The following is a 21656-nucleotide window of genomic DNA, read 5'->3' on the forward strand; positions in this document are numbered from 1 at the left end:
CGGAAGTGACATAGATCCGATGCGTTGCACCTGCAGTCAGCAGCTACTTCAAACAGAGATGTTCACAATCGGTATTAAATTTGGCATAAAATATCCATGTAGTGTGAAGAAAGCGAGAATGTGTCATCAATTTTTACAACCTCTGGCTTAAGCTCCAGTAAACATGGACTGGCCCGTTTCCCTTCCATGGAATCAGTATGGCAAGCCTCAGCAAAACAACCCCAACCATGGAAACAACATTTTCATTGCCCTTACTTTCCACAACAAAATAGGGGCATTTAACAATGCAGAGCATCCTCGGTGTACACAAGCTGGGGGTGCTACATCAAAGTTGATCTGCGAACCAAAAAACTCACATTACAACAGCCTCCCCTGTTGGACAAGTCCGCCAAGTTCACATTCACCAAATGTTGAGAACTCACACTCACTTTCAAAGCACTGTATGGTCGAGAAATTTACTCCTTCCTTTACATAATTCTGACAGCCAGCCATCACTTGTCATGTTTTCATAAAATGGCAGGGGGTGGTGGGACATGCCCTTCACTACAGACTAATGCTGCTGTGTACACACAGTATCGACCAGATGAATCTCAAGAAAAATACCACGCAACGGAATAAAAACCGAACACTTACTTAATAAGTCCTACAGACCAAATGTTCTAAATTTGCCCCAAAACAGGAACAAAACATCAACCCAATCAACATTGTAGAGATTGCAGAAATTGCTTCAATTCACTCTATTAGCCGCTTGGACGGTCTAATGATCATTTTAAAGGTGCTCCTCCATGTGCTTCGATTCTATCATAACAAAACATTATTTTGCAACAATGCCAACCCACTAAAAAGGCTTTCACAGGGCATGAAATATAAGGGTTGGTTGATATGATTGTTCAATATGAGCGGTTTACCTTTGGTGAAATTGTTAAAAGACTCAGATCTGATATTAAAGCCACCACTCCAAGGTTACTCACATGGGATGTTATATATGCAGCAACGAGTCTAAAATATAACGTTAACATTGCTGTTTTAACATTCTGAAACAGTGATCAAAAGTAAAAGCAAGACAAAAAAAAAATTGGCAAGACAAAATTTTATCTGCCATTTCGGGAGAGGGGAGGGGAGGACATGGCCACCAACTGAGAAAAATATTTTGGCTGCGAGTTTGTTTTCAGTCGTGCTGAACGACGATTTTCAAAAGACGATAACATCACGCATCTGGATGCCATTCTGCTGGCTTACATTACACACAATACCATCATTGGAAGCACAAGTACAGATGGCATCACCTTGCTATTTAAATTTGTTATTATTACCTCCACCACTGAAAGTGGGTGGAGGTTATGTTTTCACCGTGTCTGTCTGAACAGGAAGCATATCTCAAAAAGTTGTGGACGCAATTACTGTATTTGGTTTTGGTGAAGATCTGGATGCAGCTACTATCAATTTTTTAAATGATTCTTCACCATTGAGAGATAGGCCAAAAATGATAGAAAGCACAATATCTCAAAGTGTTATGGATTAATTTGGACAAAGCTTGGTGGACATGTTAAGCGTGTGACAAGGAAGAATCGATTTGATTTTGGTGAAGATCTGGATCCAAATAAATTTGAATTTTGCAAGTGATTCTTCATCATTGAGAGATGCGATTAAGAACGATATACTGAATAGCATGATGTTTCAAAAGGTTGTGTACAAGTTGTGACAAAACCAGGTGGAAGAGTTGGTTAGGTGACAAGAACAAGCCGATTAGATTTTGGTTGAGGTCCGAATCCAGATCAGTGGGATACATAACGTAAACTGTTCAGCAGAGGTTATGCGCTCTACCAAGTGCCGTTCTAGTTTCTATTATATTCGTCATGGGAATGAATGATTCGCAATGACTTGCAAAGATGTGCACGTCAAAAAAAAGGAATGCAAGAAGCTGGCTAAGCAAGTAGGAACAGTTGGTGCTATTTTGGGATGTTCTTTTTTTGTCCTAATGCAAATTCCCTTGGACTGTGACTGTGGAACTGCTGAATGCACAAATCAGGATTGTCACAATGAGCTAATGGAAACAATACGTTCCAAAGTCAAAGCCATCAAAGTCAATGACCAAATGATTTTGACTGCAGTACACTCGAGTTCAGCAAATGACAACGTTTGCAAAAGGGCAGCAATGATTTAACAACCAAAATGCAAATATTAAGGTGCTTTATGATATCGCCTTTATTTAATTACCTCCGCCACCAAAGGTGGATGGAGATTATGTTTTCACCCCTGTCTGTCTGTCTGTATGTCTGTCACTTTTTTTTGCAAGCATGTTGATCACTCCGGTTTGTGTGTTTGTTTGCGTGTTTGTGTGTTTGTTTGTGTGTTTGTCTGCCCACTCACTTATACTTGCCTAAAGGTCACAATTTTAAACCGATCTTCACAAAACTTCACCAAATTGTAGAGTTCGTGGTCCGACAAAATCCTATATATTTGAGGTCAAAAGGTCAACATAGGCCAAAGGTCAACCACTTTTTTTAAATTTCTACAATCCTCAATTTTCATCCGATTGACTTGAAATTTGAATAGGATTTTCATATCAGCTCACTGAAACCAACCACCAACTATTTTTGAGGTCAACATAGGCCAAAAGGTCAACATAGGTCAGATTTCTAAAATTGACAATTTTCATCCGATTAACTTAAACTTTGAAGACGATTTGCATATCAGGTCACTGAATTCAACCACTATTTTTGAGGTCAAAAGGATGCTCTACTGAGTGCCATTCTACTTTGTTCTGTTTTGCCAAGTGTCACTCTAAGAGTGGTTTTTCATTTGTTTGTTTGTCCGTTGTGAACAAAATATCTCAAAAAGTTGTGGACAGATTTTGACGAAATCTGGCAGAGATGTAGCATGTGTGACAAGGACGAAATGATTACATTTTAGTGAAGATCCGGATCCGGCTATTATAATTTTTTAAGAGATTCTTCACCATCGGGAGATAGGGCCAAAACGATACACAGCAGGATATCGCAAAACGTTGTGGACGGATTTGGACGAAACTTGGTGGACCGGTTGGGTGTCTGACGAGGAAGATTATATTCAATTTTGGTGAAGATCTGAATATGGATTCGGACATGATAATTATTTAATTTTTTTAAGTGATTCTTCACCATTGAGTGATAGGGCTAAAACCAACATATAGTAGGATATCTCAAAACGTTATGGATGGATTTGGACAAAACTTGTTGGACAGGTTGTGCGTGTGACAAGGAAGAATCGATTCAATTTTGGTGAAGATCAGGATACGGATCCAGCTAGAAGAATTTTTTAAGTGATTCTTCACCATTGAGTGATATGGCCAAAAATGATATAAAGCAGGATATCTCAAAAAGTTGTGGACGGATTTGGACGAAACTTGTTGGACAGGTTGTGTGTGTGACAAGGAAGACTCGATTCAATTTTGGTGAAGATCAGGATACGGATCCAGCTAGAAGAATTTTTTAAGTGATTCTTCACCATTGAGCGATATGGCCAAAAATGATATAAAGCAGGATATCTCAAAAGGTTGTGGACGGATTTGGACGAAACTTGGTGGAGATGTGTGTGTGAAGAGGACTAATCGTTTCGATGCTGGTGAAGATCTGAATATGGATTCGGATACGAGAATTATTTAATTTTAAGTGATTCTTCACCATTGAGAGATCGGGTGAAAAGTGATGTATACAACAGGATATCTTAAAAAGTTATGGACGAGTTATGAATAAACTTCGTGGATGAGTTGGTTATGTGACAAGAACAAGCAGATAAGATTTTGGTTCAGGTTCGAATCCAGATCTAGCCTATCAGTGGGATACAAAACGTAAACTGTTCACCAGGCGGAGGTATGGTCTCTACTAAGTGCCGTTCTAGTTTTGAACCGATTCAGAGCCCTTCAAAATGTTTTTGTTCTGCAGCTCAAATTACATCATCATTCTGACAGGGTGCCGCATAAGTAGTGCATTTACTGTTGGCCTGCCGAGTCTGGGTTTGATTCCCGACCCAATTATAAATTGAACAGAAGGATGGTTTCTTCCCAGGTGGGGCTTTGCATCACGAAGTATGCCGTTTCTTGGATGGACATTAAACTGTCACTTGCTAGCAATTATTGGTTGAGCTTAAAAGTCCCACGGTGTATTTTACAAAGAGCAGGCAAGTTATTTCCGGCACCTTGAACAGATTACAAATTCCTGCCCAAATCGGTGACATTTGAAACTGAGGCCAAGCCAGCCAGTTCATGAAAGGCTTGGGTCAAACGATTCCCCCTCAGCCAACCACAAAAGAAAAAAGGATCAATTGTGGCCATTGCAGTCGTAGTCGTAGTCGTCGTCGTCGTAGTACATCAGATTCATCCAATAGGATTAACTCTGAAGGTTACTCTTCACAGCAATCGCCATGTGATGCCTAGACCTGCAGTTTAGCTCCTCCAAGAACCAGGAACGCTGTACAAAAAAGGCTGGTTGCTTGCTTTTTTGAATGTGTTAGTGTCATGCCTGAATATTTCCTACCAATGCAATCCGTAACTAGATGGCCTAATCTACCCCAAAATGCCGGTAAGCATGCGCAGAAACCCCAGGAAGCTGAAGAGTTTGGGTGAAATAAAATGTACTATGTGTCTGGGATAGGGATTGACACTTGGAATGGGCACCAACCTTTTTAAAGAAGCTCAAAATACTTGGAAAAGCACATGAGAAAAAGGGTAGGGCCTCTGCACAATGAAAGACTTAGAGAAGTTTCTCAATTTGGCGAACCAGCACCTGCTCATACAGCACTCCCAACCATGTGGGCTGGTGCAAGGACCGAGTGGCCGGACGTGTGCTACAACCCCCCCCCCCCCCCCCCCACCCCACCCCCCCACCCCCAAAACTCCCCCCGACCAATCACCACCTTTGAATGGACTGTGCATCTGGATTATGTGGTTCTGAACACAGACGGGAAGGATATATTCAGGGCTTGTGCCTGTACAGGGAAAGTATAAAATTATATTTACTATTAATCATGTTGGGAGAAGGTGGGGGAGCTACGGGAGCCGTGAGAAATACATTTTTGTTTGGTTCCGGGGCCACGAGGGAAATATTCGATTTTTTTACATGTATTGCTAAAAAATAAAATGTGTGCGTCTGTGTTATATCCACAGCCGATGCAACAATGTACCAACAGTAAATGGTACGAACCCGACACCTCTGACCCACGTATAGAACAACCTTTAGACGCCATTTTTCCCCGCAGAGCAGGGGTTGGCCTATTTTGGGCACTTTGGTCCTCTTTTTCAAGCAATGTTTTTTGGCCGGATGCCCTTCCTGCCGCCAACCCTGTTAGTCGCCTCTTGCGACACACAGGGAATTACCAGTGAACTGGTACTCAATTTGCCGACCTTGGAAGGATGACAGGCTGAGTCAACCCCCCTGGTGTTAATTCAGCGATCGACCGGGATTCAAACCCAGGATCCCAAGCCGGCACCCTAACCGCTAAGCCAAGACCAGGCTATTCCTCTGACCCACGTATATTTCTCATATTCCTACATTTCTGCAAGTCTGATTTCAATGGTGAGTGATTCTTCACCATTGGGAGATGTGGCCACAAACAATATATATATATATATATATATATATATATATATATATATATATATATATATATATATATATATATATATATATATATATATATATATATATATACCATATTTTAAAAAGTTGTGAACGAGCTATGACAAAACTAGGTGGACGAGGTGGTTAGGTGACAAGAACAAGCCGATTAGATTTTGCTTAAGGTCCAGATCCTTAAACCATTTGCTTAAACCATAAACTGTTCAGTCTGGCAGAGGTATGCGCTCTCCAGACTGCCATTCTAATTATTGTGTGTTAGCGGTAGACAGAGGGGATTCTGACGTTTTATAATGGGATTCCCTTCCCGGTGTTGGTGCTGAGAGAAGCACAGTTCATTTTAATTGGTGCATTGGTGCATTGGTGCATTGGTTCATTGATGGGCAGGGGATGTGGCTCACAGCGAATAGGTTCTGGCGAGAAGGGCATTCCAGCACTGGTTGTGCACCCGCCCCGAGCATACCACAGAGCCCGAGAATACCAGAGAGCCCGAGCATACCAGAGAGCCCGAGCATACCAGAGAGCCCGAGCATACCAGAGAGCCCGAGCATACCAGAGTGCCCGAGCATACCAGAGAGCCCAGGCACCGGGGGTTTTGCAGAGTGGGTCCGAGTGTCCAGGAAAAGGACTCGCGATGCCACTTGCCATAGAGAGCACAAGTGGGAAAAGCCAGACAGCCCTCTTCCCCCCACCCCCCCCCCCGCCCCCCCCTCCCCCCACTCCACCCAGGTTTTGGCATATAGCAGGGGAACTCGGGGGGAGGGAGTGGTGCGTGAGGGGGCAATCCCCAGCGGCAGGGGATGTGCAGTGGTACAGGATGCTGCGACAGAGCAGGTAGACGCCTGCAAGGACAGCCACACCACACAGCAATGATATTGTGTGGTGGCATGGAAGGACGATTTGAGGGCCAGACCTGAATTGATAGAACACGAACATGCGAAGCGGCATGTAAGTTGGTTGTATAGAACCGCTGTGGAAGGGTTTTAATGTTAAATGAGACACAGAATGAATACCAGACAGAAGGAAATAATACTCCTCTCTACTCTCCTCATTTAGAAAGTGTGTTTTGCAAGTGCTCACATAGATAGGGATACTTAAAATTTGCGCCATTTTTTATGTCTGTGGTCGCTAGAGGTAAACGGAGTAGTGCAATTAGCTTATGCAAGGACCCAATGAGTCCCACATTGTTCGTGTTTGGGAAGGAAAACACCCCATCAGGCAACTCCACCAGCAAGCCATACGAGGGCACACCACATCATTTGTGTCACGGCACGTTCCTTTGGTTTCTTTGCAGGAGGTAGCTTAGAAGAATGGGATTAGTGGGCCCAAGAGGGAGAGATTAGCTTGGATGGATTTAGAGGGGCAGGAGCCAGAGATTAGATTAGATGGATTAGCATGACAGCCGGTGTTGAGCTAGGTTAGAGTCAAAGCTGGCCATCACACCTGCTGCCACCGTACGCTCCTGCCACCATAGACGACGACGTCATTGTCTGCTGCCGGTCTCATCAGCCAGCCACTCATCTGCCCGTCCAGCTTGCCAGTCCGCCTTAGCCAGTCACACCACCTGCCAGTCTTTGCCTGCCAACCATGCCATTGTTTGTGGACATTAAAAGGCCCAAAAAGTCACATCCTGTTTTAAGGCCAAATGGACTGTCCTTTTCTTATTGTTTGTGGGGTGACATGGGCCATAGACTCCTGCTGAGGGAGGCCAAATGGGTCTTTTTGTGCAATTTTTGTAGGGCCTTGTGGTCTGAAGAACTGCAGTTCTACAGAGCCCATTTTGGCCAGGTGAGCTCAGGGTGCTGGCAGGCTGTGTGTTCACCAAGGACACTTGTAGTGCCGGGCCCCAGGGCTCTGATAGACAGTGTTGGGGGAGGGATCTTATACTGACCGGATAGGGGGGGGGGGGGTCCAGAAACTTCAGACTACGTAGACTCTCATGAGAAAGAAGAGGCCCTCCCGGTACATACACCCTCATCCCAACCACAGGTTATTTACAGAAAAAAATTCATCCAGATTTAGTGGTCAACTTGCGGGTCTTAGCAGATGAAACAGTAGGACTAGCAGAGCGCCACATTAGACGAGGGTTGAATATTGTTTTGAATTTTGTGCATGCAGGTTTTTAGACTAAGATTGGGAGTTGTCTTGTATGATAAATGGGGTCATGCCCATGTTCCTCCCCGTTCTGAGTGCAGATTCAGGACAGTCAGGAGGAGGAAGGTGATGTTGTGGAAATGGGTCCTTGGGGTTAATAATGCTTAATATAGAGAAATTATTTCCTTAAAATGAATATAAAGTTTAAGCACAAGTAATTAATCGTGTTCTTAGATATACGCCACTTATTTGTCTAGTTAGACAACGTTCACCCATCCCAATGTCTGTTGGTGTTTTACCATCTGTAAATCCATCATAAATGTTATTTTCGAATTTTGCTAGGCCTTGAGGCACTATCTGGGTGGGAGAAGCCACCACCGCTATGTCGACCATCAGCAGCCGTTTGGTGAGGCTGGGAAGGGTTGGTGCCGCCAACGGTCCAATGATGAGCGAAAGGGGAGGGGGGGGGAGTGGCACATCATTGATATCGTACAGGCCCAAGGCCATACAAGATGGAGTAACGGCAGAAGTTGGAGGAGAACACCCTGAAGCACATGGAAGGATTTGCTGAGATTGCTCATCCCGAGCACCTAAGTCAAGCCCCGCAGAAGCCTGAACCACACCCCTCTTTCTTCACACCAGCAGCACGAGACGTTCGCTAGCCCGAGCTGCCGGGTCTCCACAGGACTCATCCTGCAGGCACTCTAAGGTTTGTCCCAAAAACTCTTCTGTATTATCCTTCCTGCTTTGTCTATCTCACGTGGTGTGTCTGACTGGGACCAGAGGCTTAAATAATTAAGGCTTCAGTGCGTCGTTTGGACCGTGGGCATATATGATTGGTAGTGGATAAGGAGTTTATTTATTTTATGCTTGCTTGCCTTCCTTGTGTTCCCTTCCGCATAACCATTGTTCTTTTATTAAATATACTTAGTCTTGGGAATGAATTCTGACTGTTATGGGTCCTCCTGGTGATCAAGAATCGCTGGATTCGAAACGGGCAACCGGGACGAGCAGACGGGAATACACACGGTATATACAAACAGTATAACGGGCTGGCAGGATGGTGTAGAGGTACGCACACTTACCTCTAATCTATCCAGTTTGGGTTCTAATCGCAGCCCAGCGATAAACTGTCATCCCAGTGTTTAACAGGCAGGGTTCTTCATCAATGTGTGTGCTGTTCTCCGGACGTTAAACAGGGCATCCCATCGGCCAACATTAGTCGGTGGACTTTAAAGATCCCACAGTGTTCTTCACAAAGAGACGACGAGCTATCTCCAGCACCCCAGCTAAGTTCCAAATTCCTGCCCCAACTACTGCTGGGAAGGCAATGGCAAACGACCCAGTGCAACACTTGCCAAAAAAACCTGCTTTGACAGCACCGACGCTCTGTAACAGAGTATGGCACATCAGAATATATTACGTACCAGCAAAAGTACACATCCCAAGTGACGGGAAAAGCTAGCCACGGTGGTGGCGAGAATAAACACAGAAGACAGTCACAGTTGTCTGGGGAAATTCAATCCATCATGTAGCGCTCAACTTCACCAAAGGTGATGCTATTCAAATCATATGCAAGAGCGAGGAAGTATACCTGATAAAGTTATTGGAGCATGGAATGAAGGTATTGGAAAGGGTGTTGGAGAGGAGGATAAGGAAGAAAGTGAAGATCGACGAAATGCAGTTTGTATTCATGCCAGGAAGAGGAACGACAGACGTGCTTTTCATTGTGAGGCAGTTGCAGGAGAAGTACATGGAGAAGAGGAAGAAGTTGTTTCTTGGGTTTGTTGATCTGGAGAAAGCATTCGATCGGGTTCCACGCAAAGTATTGACATGGGCATTGAGGAAGTTAGGAGTGGAGGAATGGTTGATCAGAGTCGTGATGGCAATGTACAAAAGAGCGCGCACAGCTGTAAGGACGAAGGACGGGAACAGTGGTGAGTTTGAGGTGAAGGTGGGAGTGCATCAGGGGTCGGTACTAAGTCCACTACTATTTGTAGCTGTGATGGAGGTGCTGGCTCAGAACGTAAAGGAGGGTTTACCATGGGAGTTGTTGTATGCAGATGATCTGGTGTTGATTGCAGAAAGTATGGATGGACTGAAGGAAAAGATGAACACGTGGAAGGAATGTATGGAGAGAAAAGGTCTGAAGGTGAATATCGGAAAGACGAAGGTGATGGCAAGTGGTAAAGCATGTGGTGAGGTGGAAAGAACTGGGAAGTGGCCCTGTGCTGTGTGTAGGAAGGGTGTCGGAGTGAACTCCATTCAGTGTACAATGTGCGCTGAGTGGGTTCATCAAAAATGTAGTGGTCTGAGAGGGTCATTAACCAGTGTGGCAGCTACATTCAAATGTAAGGTGTGCACAGAGGGAGCTGCAGATGGAGGAAATGTTGAGTTGGATCTTGGAGACGGCGTGAAGCTGGAAGGTGTGAAAACATTTTGCTACCTCGGAGACATGCTGAATGGAGAAGGTGGATCAGACTCGGCAACGGTTGCTCGAGTGAGATGTGCATGGAAGAAGTTTCGGGAATTGAGTGGCGTGCTGATGATGAGGGGAGTGTCGTTGAAGCTGAAGGGAAAGGTGTATGCTGCATGTGTGAGAAGTGTTATGATTTATGGGAGCGAGACATGGGTAATGAACGTAGGGCAGCAACGAAGGTTGGAAAGGGTGAATGCGAATGGTTCGACGGATGTGCGGAGTATCGTTGAGAGAGAGGAAGACAAATGATGAATTGCGAAAGATGATGGGAATAGAGCCTGCGATTGATGCTGTGAAGAGGAACAGGTTGAGATGGTTTGGTCATGTGTTGAGGAAGGATGAAAGTGACTGGTTGAGAAGAGTGATGGAAATGAATGTAGAAGGAAGTAGAAGACGTGGAAGACCGAGAAAGACTTGGCTAAAGATGGTGGAAGAAGAAATGCGGGCAAGGGGGTTAACAAGGAGAGATGCAGAAAATAGGGCAAAATGGAGAAGATTGTCATGGGGACCGCAAGGCTAACCCCCGCTCTAGCAGGGAAAATGGCCCTTAAAATGCATGTTGTTGTTGTTGTATGTAGCGCTCAACTTCACCAAACGTGATGCTATTCAAATCATATGCAAGAGTGAGGAAGTATACCCCATCGTTTTTCCCAGTGGTTCTCAGGGGTTTCCCGGTGGCTGAAGTAGCTGCTCACCCCACTAACACAGCCAGTACAACATTTCAGCTCTGATAAATTTGGTCCAAATCCATCCAGAGGTGTAGAAGTGTATAGGTAACACCCACAGACAGACAGACCGACAATTATAGATACTCACTCTCCCTCTCCCTCTCGTCTACAACCCCTCAATGCACTTTGGTGGAGATTTGTTTTTGAAGCCACTCCCATGAACAGACAGAAGGACACACTGGAGAGTATTATAGCGATAGATAGATAACTAGATTACGAAAACGATTGACAGTGGCAGAGCTTGGACTATGCACTGTGCCCCAAAATTTGCTGTGCAAAATAATTTTCACATGAGGAAGGTAAATGGTGCAATAAAAACTTCCACTTTTTATTCAAATTTATTTATAAAAAATATGAATCACAGCCCCTTTCGGTGAGCTGAGCGACTGCGTGACGTCATATGAAACAGAGTAGAGCTGAAACAAATCCATCACGTAAATGCTGCACAACTATTTTTCATACCTACACGTATAACTTTGCTTATTATGATCAGGTGCCCAAAGTTTGATCTTCTAGTACATCTTCGATATATAATAACAATAATAATAATCGTGTTTTTGCACAATATTGCCACATCAGCATCTGCTTTACACGTACAAATTTACTATTTACTATTAATTTACTAGTCACCATTTCCAATTCGACCAGCGTTTGCTATGACAATAAATAAGGCCCATGGACAAACACTGCGAAGAGTTGCCAATCACCTGGAAAAACCTGCCTTTTCTCATGGACAAATGTGCTTGTCACTTTAAACAGACAAGAGAGGTGAAAGCATAACCTCAGTCCACCTTTGTGGTGGAGGTAACAAATGCATGGAAGACATGTGACGTCACCTTGATGTAACTGGTAGACAATGGGCAAACATTGTCAATGTAACTTGCCATGTCAGTAACCAGCCATTGAAATAACAACCTCAATGGACAAGGATAAATAAATAATTATTTTATAATAAATTTAATTTATTATATAAATTATATATTACTAGGGCGTGCCCGTACGTGGGTGCAAAAAAACATGCGTGCAAACAACAACAAAAAAAAACTTTGAAACCACGTGGCAGTAACGACCACAGAACCCCCCCCTCTATTTACATGAAATGGTTTGGTCCATTCGCAAAGCCAAAGCGAACGGCTTGCGAGTACGGTAGAACCCCCCCCCCCCCTCTATTTACATGAAATGGTTTGGTCCATTCGCAAAGCCAAAGCGAACGGTTGGTAAATAAATCGCCATAGCTCGGTAACTACTTCTCCGATTAATATGAAATCTTGAAAAGGCACATCCTCAGGTCCCCAGCAATATACCTGGCAAGTTTCAAGTATATCGGACCCGTGGTTGTCGAGAAACAGCGGTCACAGACAAACAAACACACAGACACACACAGAGATTACTGGAATTATTATATACTAGGGCGTGCCCGTACTATATATATATCTAAAATTATATCCCCCCCCTCTATTTACATGAAATGGTTTGGTCCATTCGCAAAGCCAAAGCGAACGGCTTGCGAGTACGGTGACAATCCCCCCCCCCCCCCCCCTCTATTTACATGAAATGGTTTGGTCCATTCGCAAAGCCAAAGCGAACGGCTTGCGAGTACGGTAGAACCCCCCCCCCCCCCCCCTCTATTTACATGAAATGGTTTGGTCCATTCGCAAAGCCAAAGCCAAAGCCAAAGCCAAAGCGATACTTCTCCGATTAATATGAAACCTTGAAAAGGCACATCCTCAGGTCCCCAGCAATATACCTGGCAAGTTTCAAGTATATCGGACCCGTGGTTGTCGAGAAACAGCGGTCACAGACAAACAAACACACAGACACACACACACACAGAGAGATTACTGGAATTATAGATAGATTATAATAAATATAAATTTATAAATTATAATAAATTATAATAAATCCCATAAATTATAATAAATAAATTATAATAAATAATTTATATTTATTATACTAGGGCATGCCCGTACTATATCTATATCTAAAATTATATCCCCCCCCTCTATTTACATGAAATGGTTTGGTCCAAAGCGAACGGCTTGCGAGTACGGTGACAATCCCCCCCCTCTATTTACATGAAATGGTTTGGTCCAAAGCGAACGGCTTGCGGAGTTTGGTAAAGAAATCGCCATAGCGTGCACAAACGCGCAGGAAAGCGAAAGAATCGCAAATTAGTTTTAATTAGTTTTAAAACATAGTTTAACGCCAACATAGCGGCAACATAGTTTGCCAACGTGAAATAAATGAATACGCTCTCAAATGTGCCGTCCGAGGCAGAGTCTGTTCGCCACGTTCGGCACACGTGATAACTCGCTGCTCTCTGATTGGTTGAATCGTTTTTTGGACATAGCTCGGTAACTACTTGTCCGATTAATATGAAACCTTGAAAAGGCACATCCTCGGGTCCCCAGCAATATACCTGGCAAGTTTCAAGTATATCGGACCCGTGGTTGTCGAGAAACAGCGGTCACAGACAAACACACAGACATACACACATACACACACACACACACACACACACACACACACAGAGATTACTGGAATTATAGATAGATATAATATAATAAATTATAATAAATAATTATAATTTATAAGGATAAATTATAATTTTTAAAAAATAGCAGTGAAGGTAGGCAAATCACCCAGGATGTGAAACGAAATTAAAGTCGAAGGAAAAAACCACCAGAACAGGTCAAACATCTCAAAAAAAGAAAGAAAGAGACAAGAAAACAGATATTTTCTGAAAGCTGTGGTCAGACTGCATGATCCTGCAACAAGGCAAGAGCACCTTTTAACCCAACCTGGGAAAGGTGACACTGGCAGTGATTACGTCAATGTAAGACTTATAGGACATCAGAAACAAACAAACAAAATCTACATATTTTGAAGAACTATAGGTATACTGGTTACCTCCGCCAGCAAAGGTGGATGGAGGTTATGTTTTCACCCCTGCCTGTTTGTTTGTCTGTGAAGAAAATATCTGAAAAAGTTGCAGATGGATTCGGACGAAATTTGGCAGAGACGTGGCGTTTGTGACAAGGACGAAATGGTTAGATTTTGGTGAAGATCCGGATTCGGATCCGGCTAGTAGAATTTTTTAAGTGATTCTTCACCATTGGGAGATAGGGCCAAAAACGATACATAGCAGGACATCTCAAAAAGTTGCGGACGGATTTGGACGTAACTTGGTGGACAGGTTGTGTGTGTGACAAGGAAGAATCGATTCGATTTTGGTGAAGATCTGAATATGGATTCGGATATGAGAATTATTTAATTTTTTAAGTGATTCTTCACCATTGAGTGATATGGCCAACCAGGTGGAGGTATGCTCTCTACTGAGCACCGTTCTAGTTTTCTAATGTACCAATATGGTCAAGGTAATGTGTTTTGGACTCAGACAAACATTCATGACATTTAATAAATTTAACAATAACAACTAGAATATGTCACTCGGTAGAGGGACAAGAGAGCCAGGCTGAACAGTTTATGGTTTCTATCCCACGGATAGGCCGGATCTGGATTCGCACCTGAACCAAAATCTCATCAGCTTGTTGTTTGTTGTCTTCTAAGCAACTCGTCCACAAAGTTTTGTCCGAATCTGTCCACAACTTTATGACACAAACAGACACTACACAGCAGTGAAAACATCACTTCCATGTACCTTCGGTGGCGGAGGTAACAATAACAATAATAATAAGAAGAGGAAAACATTCGCCATCTTCCATCACAATGGGACTTGGAGAGCGAAAGGATCGTACCGGCCGCGAAATGTAGCGGACTCGACTTGCGGCCCGTCGTGTCGCGCCCGTTCACGTTCTGTGGCCCAACGAGCCTCCTCACTTTGGCCACGTCGCCGTTCCTGCACGCCTCGAACAGCTCCTTCCCGCCCTCCCCTTCAAGCGTCGTTGTCGTCGTCGTCGTTGTCGAGGTACCTGCCTGGCTGTCACCACCGACTGCCTCGAACGAGGGAGATGGCGAGGAGGAAGGAGAGGCGAGGTGCGGCCGCCGCGACGCCATGGCCGACGGGGCCTCCACCTCTTCCTTCACGTTTCTCCCCGTACCTCCTCTCACTTGGTTTTTTTCCCCCTCTTTCAGAAACTTCGTTGTCACTCCTTTATCATTTCATCGCCTTTCTTCTGCGTTAAAAAAAAATCTTGTTATTCAAAGAATAATATGTCGCACATATAACCTGTTTGTTTAGTTCTACATGCGACCCTCAGATCTACATGAATCTATATAACGCAATTGTTTTTTATCACAGAAACCTTGTGCATTTTGAATACGGTAATCAACTGATAGTGTCCACTTAGTCGGATGTACAGGTAGCGTAAATACCTTTTATCAGTCTAGTATGTGTTCGAATCCCGACCCGCCTATAAACTGCCGCAGTGGTGCTGCGCAGGTGGGGTGATGCATCACAAACAAAGTGCGTCGGCGGCCTTGGATAGAAGTACAGCTGTTTGTCCCGTCTGCTCGCATTCGCTGTCAAACATGATGTGCAGCAGTCGACGGGATATTGTAATCACTTCTGTGTGTGTGTGTGTGTGTGTGTGTGTGTGTGTGTGTGTGTGTGTGTGTGTGTGTGTGTGTGTGTGTGTGTGTGTGTGTGTGTGTGTGTGGGTTTGTGTCTGTGTGTGTCTGTCTGTCTGTCTGGGCCATAACCGTTTTTACCATTTGAGCTATTGTCATCAAATTTTCACCAAAGCTTTATCTATCTATAATTCCAGTAATCTCTGTCTGTCTGTCTGTACGTCTGTACGTTTGTTTGTTTGTCTGTGACCGCTGTTTCTCGACAACTACCGGTCCGATATACTTGAAACTTGCCAGGTATATTGCTGGGGACCCGAGGATGTGCCTTTTCAAGGTTTCATATTAATCGGACAATTACTTACCGAGCTATGTCCAAAAAACGATTCAACCAATCAGAGAGCAGCGAACGATCGCGTGTGCCGAACGTGGCGGACACACTCTGCCTCGGATGGCACATTTGAGAGCGTATTCATTTATTTCACGTTTGCAAACTATGTTGGCGTTAAACTATGTTTTAATAAAGTTTTAAAACTAATAAAAACGAATTTGCGATTCATTCGCTTTCCTGCGCGTTTGTGCACGCGATGGCGATTGCTTTACCAAACTCCGGAAGCCGTTCGCTTTGGACCAAACCATTGCATGTAAATAGAGGGGGGGGTTCTGTGGTTGCGAATGGACCAAACCATTCATGTAAATAGAGGGGGGGGATTGTCACTGTACTCGCAAGCCGTTCGCCGTTCGCTTTGGCGTTGCGAATGAACCAAACCATTTCATGTAAATAGAGGGGGGGGATATAATTTTAGATAGATATATAGTACGGGCATATATATAGTACGGGCATGCCCTAGTCTATCTATAATTCCAGTAATCTCTGTCTGTCTGTCTGTACGTTTGTTTGTCTGTGACCGCTGTTTCTCGACAACCACGGGTCCGATATACTTTTAACTTGCCAGGTATATTGCTGGGGACCCGAGGATGTGCCTTTTCAAGGTTTCATATTAATCGGACAATTACTTACCGAGCTATGTCCAAAAAACGATTCAACCAATCAGAGAGCAGCGAACGATCGCGTGTGCCGAACGTGGCGGGCACACTCTGCCTCGGATGGCACATTTGAGAGCGTATTCATTTATTTCACGTTTGCAAACTATGTTGGCGTTAAACTATGTTTTACAACTAATAAAAACGAATTTGCGATTCATTCGCTTTCCTGCGCATTTGTGCACGCGATGGCGTGGCGATTTCTTTACCAAACTCCGGAAGCCGTTCGCTTTGGACCAAACCATTGCATGTAAATAGAGGGGGGGGATTGTCACCGTACTCGCAAGCCGTTCGCTTTGGACCAAACCATTTCATGTAAATAGAGGGGGGGGATATAATTTTAGATATAGATATAGTACGGGCAATGCCCTAGTTATGATAATGCGGAGAAGGAAAATTAATTATTTGGTCAAAGGTCAAAGGTCAAGCGTCACATAAAATCGTCCATTCTCATCCGATTGACCTGAAATTTTAAGAATTTGCATATTGGGTCACTGAATTGGTTCACCAATCAAAAGCTAGAAGCTGATTGTTTGTTTAGCTCAAAAGGTCAAAGGTCAAGGCTTCATAAAATCCATTTTTACCCGATTGACCTGAAATTTAAACAATTTGCATATCGCGTCACTGAATTGGTTCGCTATTCAAAAGGTAGAAGTCGATTATATTTTTTCAGATCAAAAGGTCAATGTGGCATAAAATCGTCAATTAAAAAACAAAAATTAAACTGTTTTCGTTATTTTGAGCATGCGAAAGAAGATGTCTGAATACAAACGGGCACGTGGACGGGCTTTGCATTTTCAGATGCTTTCTAGTTAATCCTGATATTAGAAACGCGTCTCTTCTATGTCCAGACGGACGACATCTCCCTTGCCCAGTGTCGGTCTAAAAAACCCCATCCCTTTGAACCTTTTCTTTACTGTTTTACCCTCTGTAATCTGTCCGAAATGCCCTTTTTAGCGTTTCGGTGGGCCTTCAGCCTGTATCTTAGGTGGGAAAACCAGCTCCACCATCACAACCGATCCCGCAGTATCAGAAACATCCGGGTGCAGGTCGGGGATGCGTTTGCCTCACCCCCAGACTGGGCTTCGGCCGAATGTTGCGTGAGAAGGGAGGGGCGCAGGATGTCACGGAATGAGGTGGGGGACAGAGGTAATAAAAAGTGCACACAGTTGAGGAGTAGATGCTTGGGACCAATGGTGGAGTGGCTGCTGGAAATCTTCAGAGCTGCCACACTACGCCAGGTCCCCACCCAGGCTGCCACGATTCCCCTCCCATACCTCATGTCAGGGCTCCTGTCTGAAGTAACAATTAGAAGTAAGTACTTCATTGTTATATACGTTGCTCTATGTTGGGGATAATTTATTGATTAACGTACTAGCAAAGGTACCCATCATTGCAGGGCAATGCGAAGTCGCTTCACGTGAATGGCAATATTAAGAGAGGGGGGGGGGGCAAGAAGGGGAAAGGGAAAGGGGAAGGAGGAGTGGCTGAAGTGCTCAACCAAGCACCCCATTTGAAAAGGTTGATACGGAATGGCTGGCTTGGCAAGTGCCAGCTAGCTGCTTGGTAACTGAACACACCCCAGGCCTACCCCACACAATGTTCAGGTATAATACTTAAATTTCAGGAAAACAATAATTTTAAGATCGTTAAAAAACAAATCCGGAAGTTTAGTGCGACTGAAGTATTCTTGTGTATCTCACAATTATACACGGTAATAAGGTGATGTTTAGTCGTAGTTTAGGAGATGGAGGCTTTATTGATCACCATCAAACGCACCTCATTAATCAGCATCTTCGTCCCACATTATGCAACCTCTTACACCCATGCCCTCCCATGCTATATATTGATATGAAACATGGTTTTGGAAGTATTATAAAGGCCAATTGTGCTCTACAGTCCAAGTATATACGCTCTGGAATTTACATCAGCCTATCTAACACGTTATTGTGGTGCTATGCACACACAACTCGTTTGCCAAGAAGGTAGGCCACCACACGTTGAACAAAACCAAACACTTTATTCAAGGCTCGCACGTAAGCACTGGGCGGGCTCGACTTTCGAGCCCGCGTATATATCCCGAGGCCACGCCTTGCCCTCGGGCGTGGCCGGTCGGCCGAAAGGCGGGGCATGTATTTCAGTTCAACCCTGAGCCTCATGACTCCTTTGCTCCGGGCGTGGCCCGAGCCTTGCTTCCACGCCCGGTCGCTCGCATCACCCACTGGTGCGCGGAATTATGACCCGCTGGCATTGTGCCCGCCACACGCGCCCCCCCCCAGAATTCCCGCGCACCTGAAGGGTGAGTTTGCGGGGAAGCCGGATGACCCGGCCGAAACGCCCTCTGGCGATGCATGCAGGGCTGGGGGGTGGTGGGACAGCGGGGGTGGGGGGTGCCAGGGGTCCGCCCGCCGGGGGACGGCCTCGACACAGAGGCAGAGCTGCTTTCGGGGGGGTGGTCCAGGTCGAGGTGGGCCGGCTTGAGGCGGTCCACAGAGATGCGATCTGGAGTACCGCCGATGTCCACGGTGAAGTGCTTGTCCCCGGTCTCCAGCACGCGGAAGGGCCCATCGTACGGGGGCCGCAGTGGTGCCCGGTGGGCGTCGTGCCGGACAAAAACGTACTCCACCGTGCGAAGCTCCGGGGCGATGTGTGAGGGCGGGCAACCGTGGTGCGCCGTTGGCACCGGGGCGAACCTCCTGGCGGTCTCCTGAAGGGTGGAGCGCTGTTGCGTGGAGTCGGGCATGAATTCGCCCGGTACCCGCAGTGGTTGTCCGAAAACCAGCTCCGCCGAGGACGCGCGCAGGTCATCCTTGGGCGCCGTCTGGAGGCCCAGCAGGACACAGGGGAGCCTGTCGGCCCAGCTGCTGTCACGGAGGCTGGCCCGGAGCGCGGCCTTCATCGAGCGATGGAAGCGCTCGCACAGGCCGTTGGCCTGGGGGTGGTAGGCCGTGGTGCGGTGCAGCTTGACGCCGAGCCCTTGCGCCACCGCTCCCCAGAGCTCCGAGGTGAACTGGGGGCCGCGGTCGGACGAGATGTCCGAGGGGGCGCCGAACCGGGCAACCCAAGTGGCGATGAAAGCTTGCGCGACATCAGCTGCAGCCGTCGCTGCCAATGGCACGGCCTCCGGCCACTGGGTGGTGCGGTCCACCATGGTGAGGAGGTGGGTGAAATCCCGCGAGGGTGGCAGAGGTCCCACCAAGTCGACGTGGACCTGGTCGAACCGACGTTCGGGCACCGTAAACGGGGCCAACGGGGCCTGGTTGTGGCGGTGGGCCTTTGCGCGCTGGCACGCGAGGCACGTTCTGGCCCAGTCACGGACGTTCTTCCGGAGGCCACGCCAGACAAACTTTGCCACGACCAGCTTCTGGGAGGCCTTCGTGCCCGGGTGGGACAGGCCGTGGATGGTGTCAAAAACCGGGCACTGCCAGCCAGCGGGCACGATGGGGCGAGGCCGGCCGAGGGAGACGTCGCACAAGAGGGCAGTGCCCGCGACGTCGAACGGTACCTCGGTGACGCGGAGACCCGTGACGGCGGTCCGAAAGGCCTGGACGTCGGGGTCGGCGGTCTGGTCCGCCGCCATCCGGGCAGAGTCGATCCCGAGGTGGACCGCGTGTGCGACGGACCGGGAAAGGCAATCCGCCACCGGGTTGTCCTTACCCACGACGTGTTGGATGTCCGTCGTGTATTCGGACACGGCAGAGAGGTGACGCTGCTGCCGGGCCGACCACGGCTCGGCGACCTTGGCCATCGCGAAAACAAGGGGCTTTTTTTTTCTTTTCTTTTTTTTTTTTTTTGTATACTGAATCGAGGCTCGTGAAAGAGCTAACATTTATTTCACAAACAAATCAACCAGACAAACAAAACACACAAAAAGAGGGAGCGGAAGACAAGATGGGGAGAGAAGGGGAAGCACACAACCACAACATTTGAGAGCAGGGAGAAGGCGGGAGGGAGAGGGCTTGGGGTCAGGAGGCGTGGGAGGGGGAGGGCGGGGGGGAGAGGTATAAAACACAAGGGGACCGAAATTAGCGGGGGTAGAAAAGATCAAGGTTTTGGATGGGGGAGGATAAGAGATGGTGGTGAACAGCTGTTTTAAAGACCTGGAGGGTGCAGTGGGATTTAAGAGAGTGAGGGAGTTTGTTCCAGAGAGAAAAGAGGAATGAAGGAGTGAAGGTGAGCAGAAAGTCTTGATTTTGGCAGTTTAACCATAAGAGGGTTGCAGGCAGATCCTGTGCGACCTGTAGGAATATTTGGGGGACAGAGCCCAGAGAGGGCTGGGGGGGCAAGGCCAGAGAGGAGTCGGTAGAAGACGGAAAGACCACCAACCTGCCTGCGGTGAGTGAGTGAAAGGCCCTTGGAGTTAGCTTCATCGTGGGAGATTCCAACGATTCTGAACGCTTTGGTTTCAACAGCGTGAAGACGGGCTAGGTGTGAGGCACGAGCACCAGACCAGAGGGGAGAGCAGTATTCCATAGAGCTGCGGATGAAAGCCTTATATGTGGTGAGGAGCTCAGATGTGCCAAGGAAGGACTTCGCACGACGGAGGATGCCCAGTCGGCGACTGGCTTTGGAGGCCAGATTTGAAATGTGGTTTTCCCAGGAAAGATCATGGCAAATAGTGAGACCCAAAAGCTTGAGTGACAGAACTTCTTGGAGAGGATTATTCAGAAAGTGGATGGGAGGGTTTTCCAGTCGGTCTTTTCGGAGAGACATCATAAGAGTGTGAGATTTATCAGGATTGAAAGACATGTTCCATTTGTTTGCCCAGTCTTTGATTTTGTCCAGGTCTGCAGAGAGTGAGGAGGCTGCAGACTGCCGATCTGAGGGATGAGGAATGGAGCGACAGAGAGTAGAGTCGTCAGCAAAGAGATAGAGAGGATTTTCAAGAGAGTCAGAGAGATCATTGATGAAGACCAGAAAAAGCACAGGGCCCAGAACACTACCTTGGGGAACTCCAGCCTGAACAGGAAGAGGAGATGAGAGAAACCCATTCAGGGCCACACGTTGACTACGACCAGAGAGGAAGTCCGCCAGCCATACGTGGAGATTTCCATGGATACCAAAGGAGGAGAGTTTGGTGAGCAGAGCAGGGTGCCAGACCGTATCGAAGGCACGTGAAATGTCAAGGGAGACAGCTCTAATTTCCTGTTTGGTGTTGAGGACCTCCATCCA

At 46.3% G+C, this 21656-nt stretch overlaps 1 protein-coding gene across 1 annotated transcript in view; it reads right to left on the reverse strand.

Annotated features, from left to right (window-relative positions):
* The window catches only part of TNKS2 (tankyrase 2), a gene marked incomplete in the record, with an annotated part of 278608 nt that extends 263569 nt beyond the window's left edge, over positions 1–15039 (reverse strand). Inside the window, 1 exon segment of the mRNA XM_078772377.1 lies at positions 14672–15039. Coding sequence (XP_078628503.1) covers positions 14672–14930 — 259 coding nt within the window.
* Between the last annotated feature and the right edge of the window lie 6617 nt (positions 15040–21656).

This window comes from Myxine glutinosa, chromosome 2, assembly GCF_964187855.1.
Source record: "Myxine glutinosa chromosome 2, kmMyxGlut1.1, whole genome shotgun sequence".
Lineage (NCBI taxonomy): Eukaryota > Metazoa > Chordata > Myxini > Myxiniformes > Myxinidae > Myxine > Myxine glutinosa.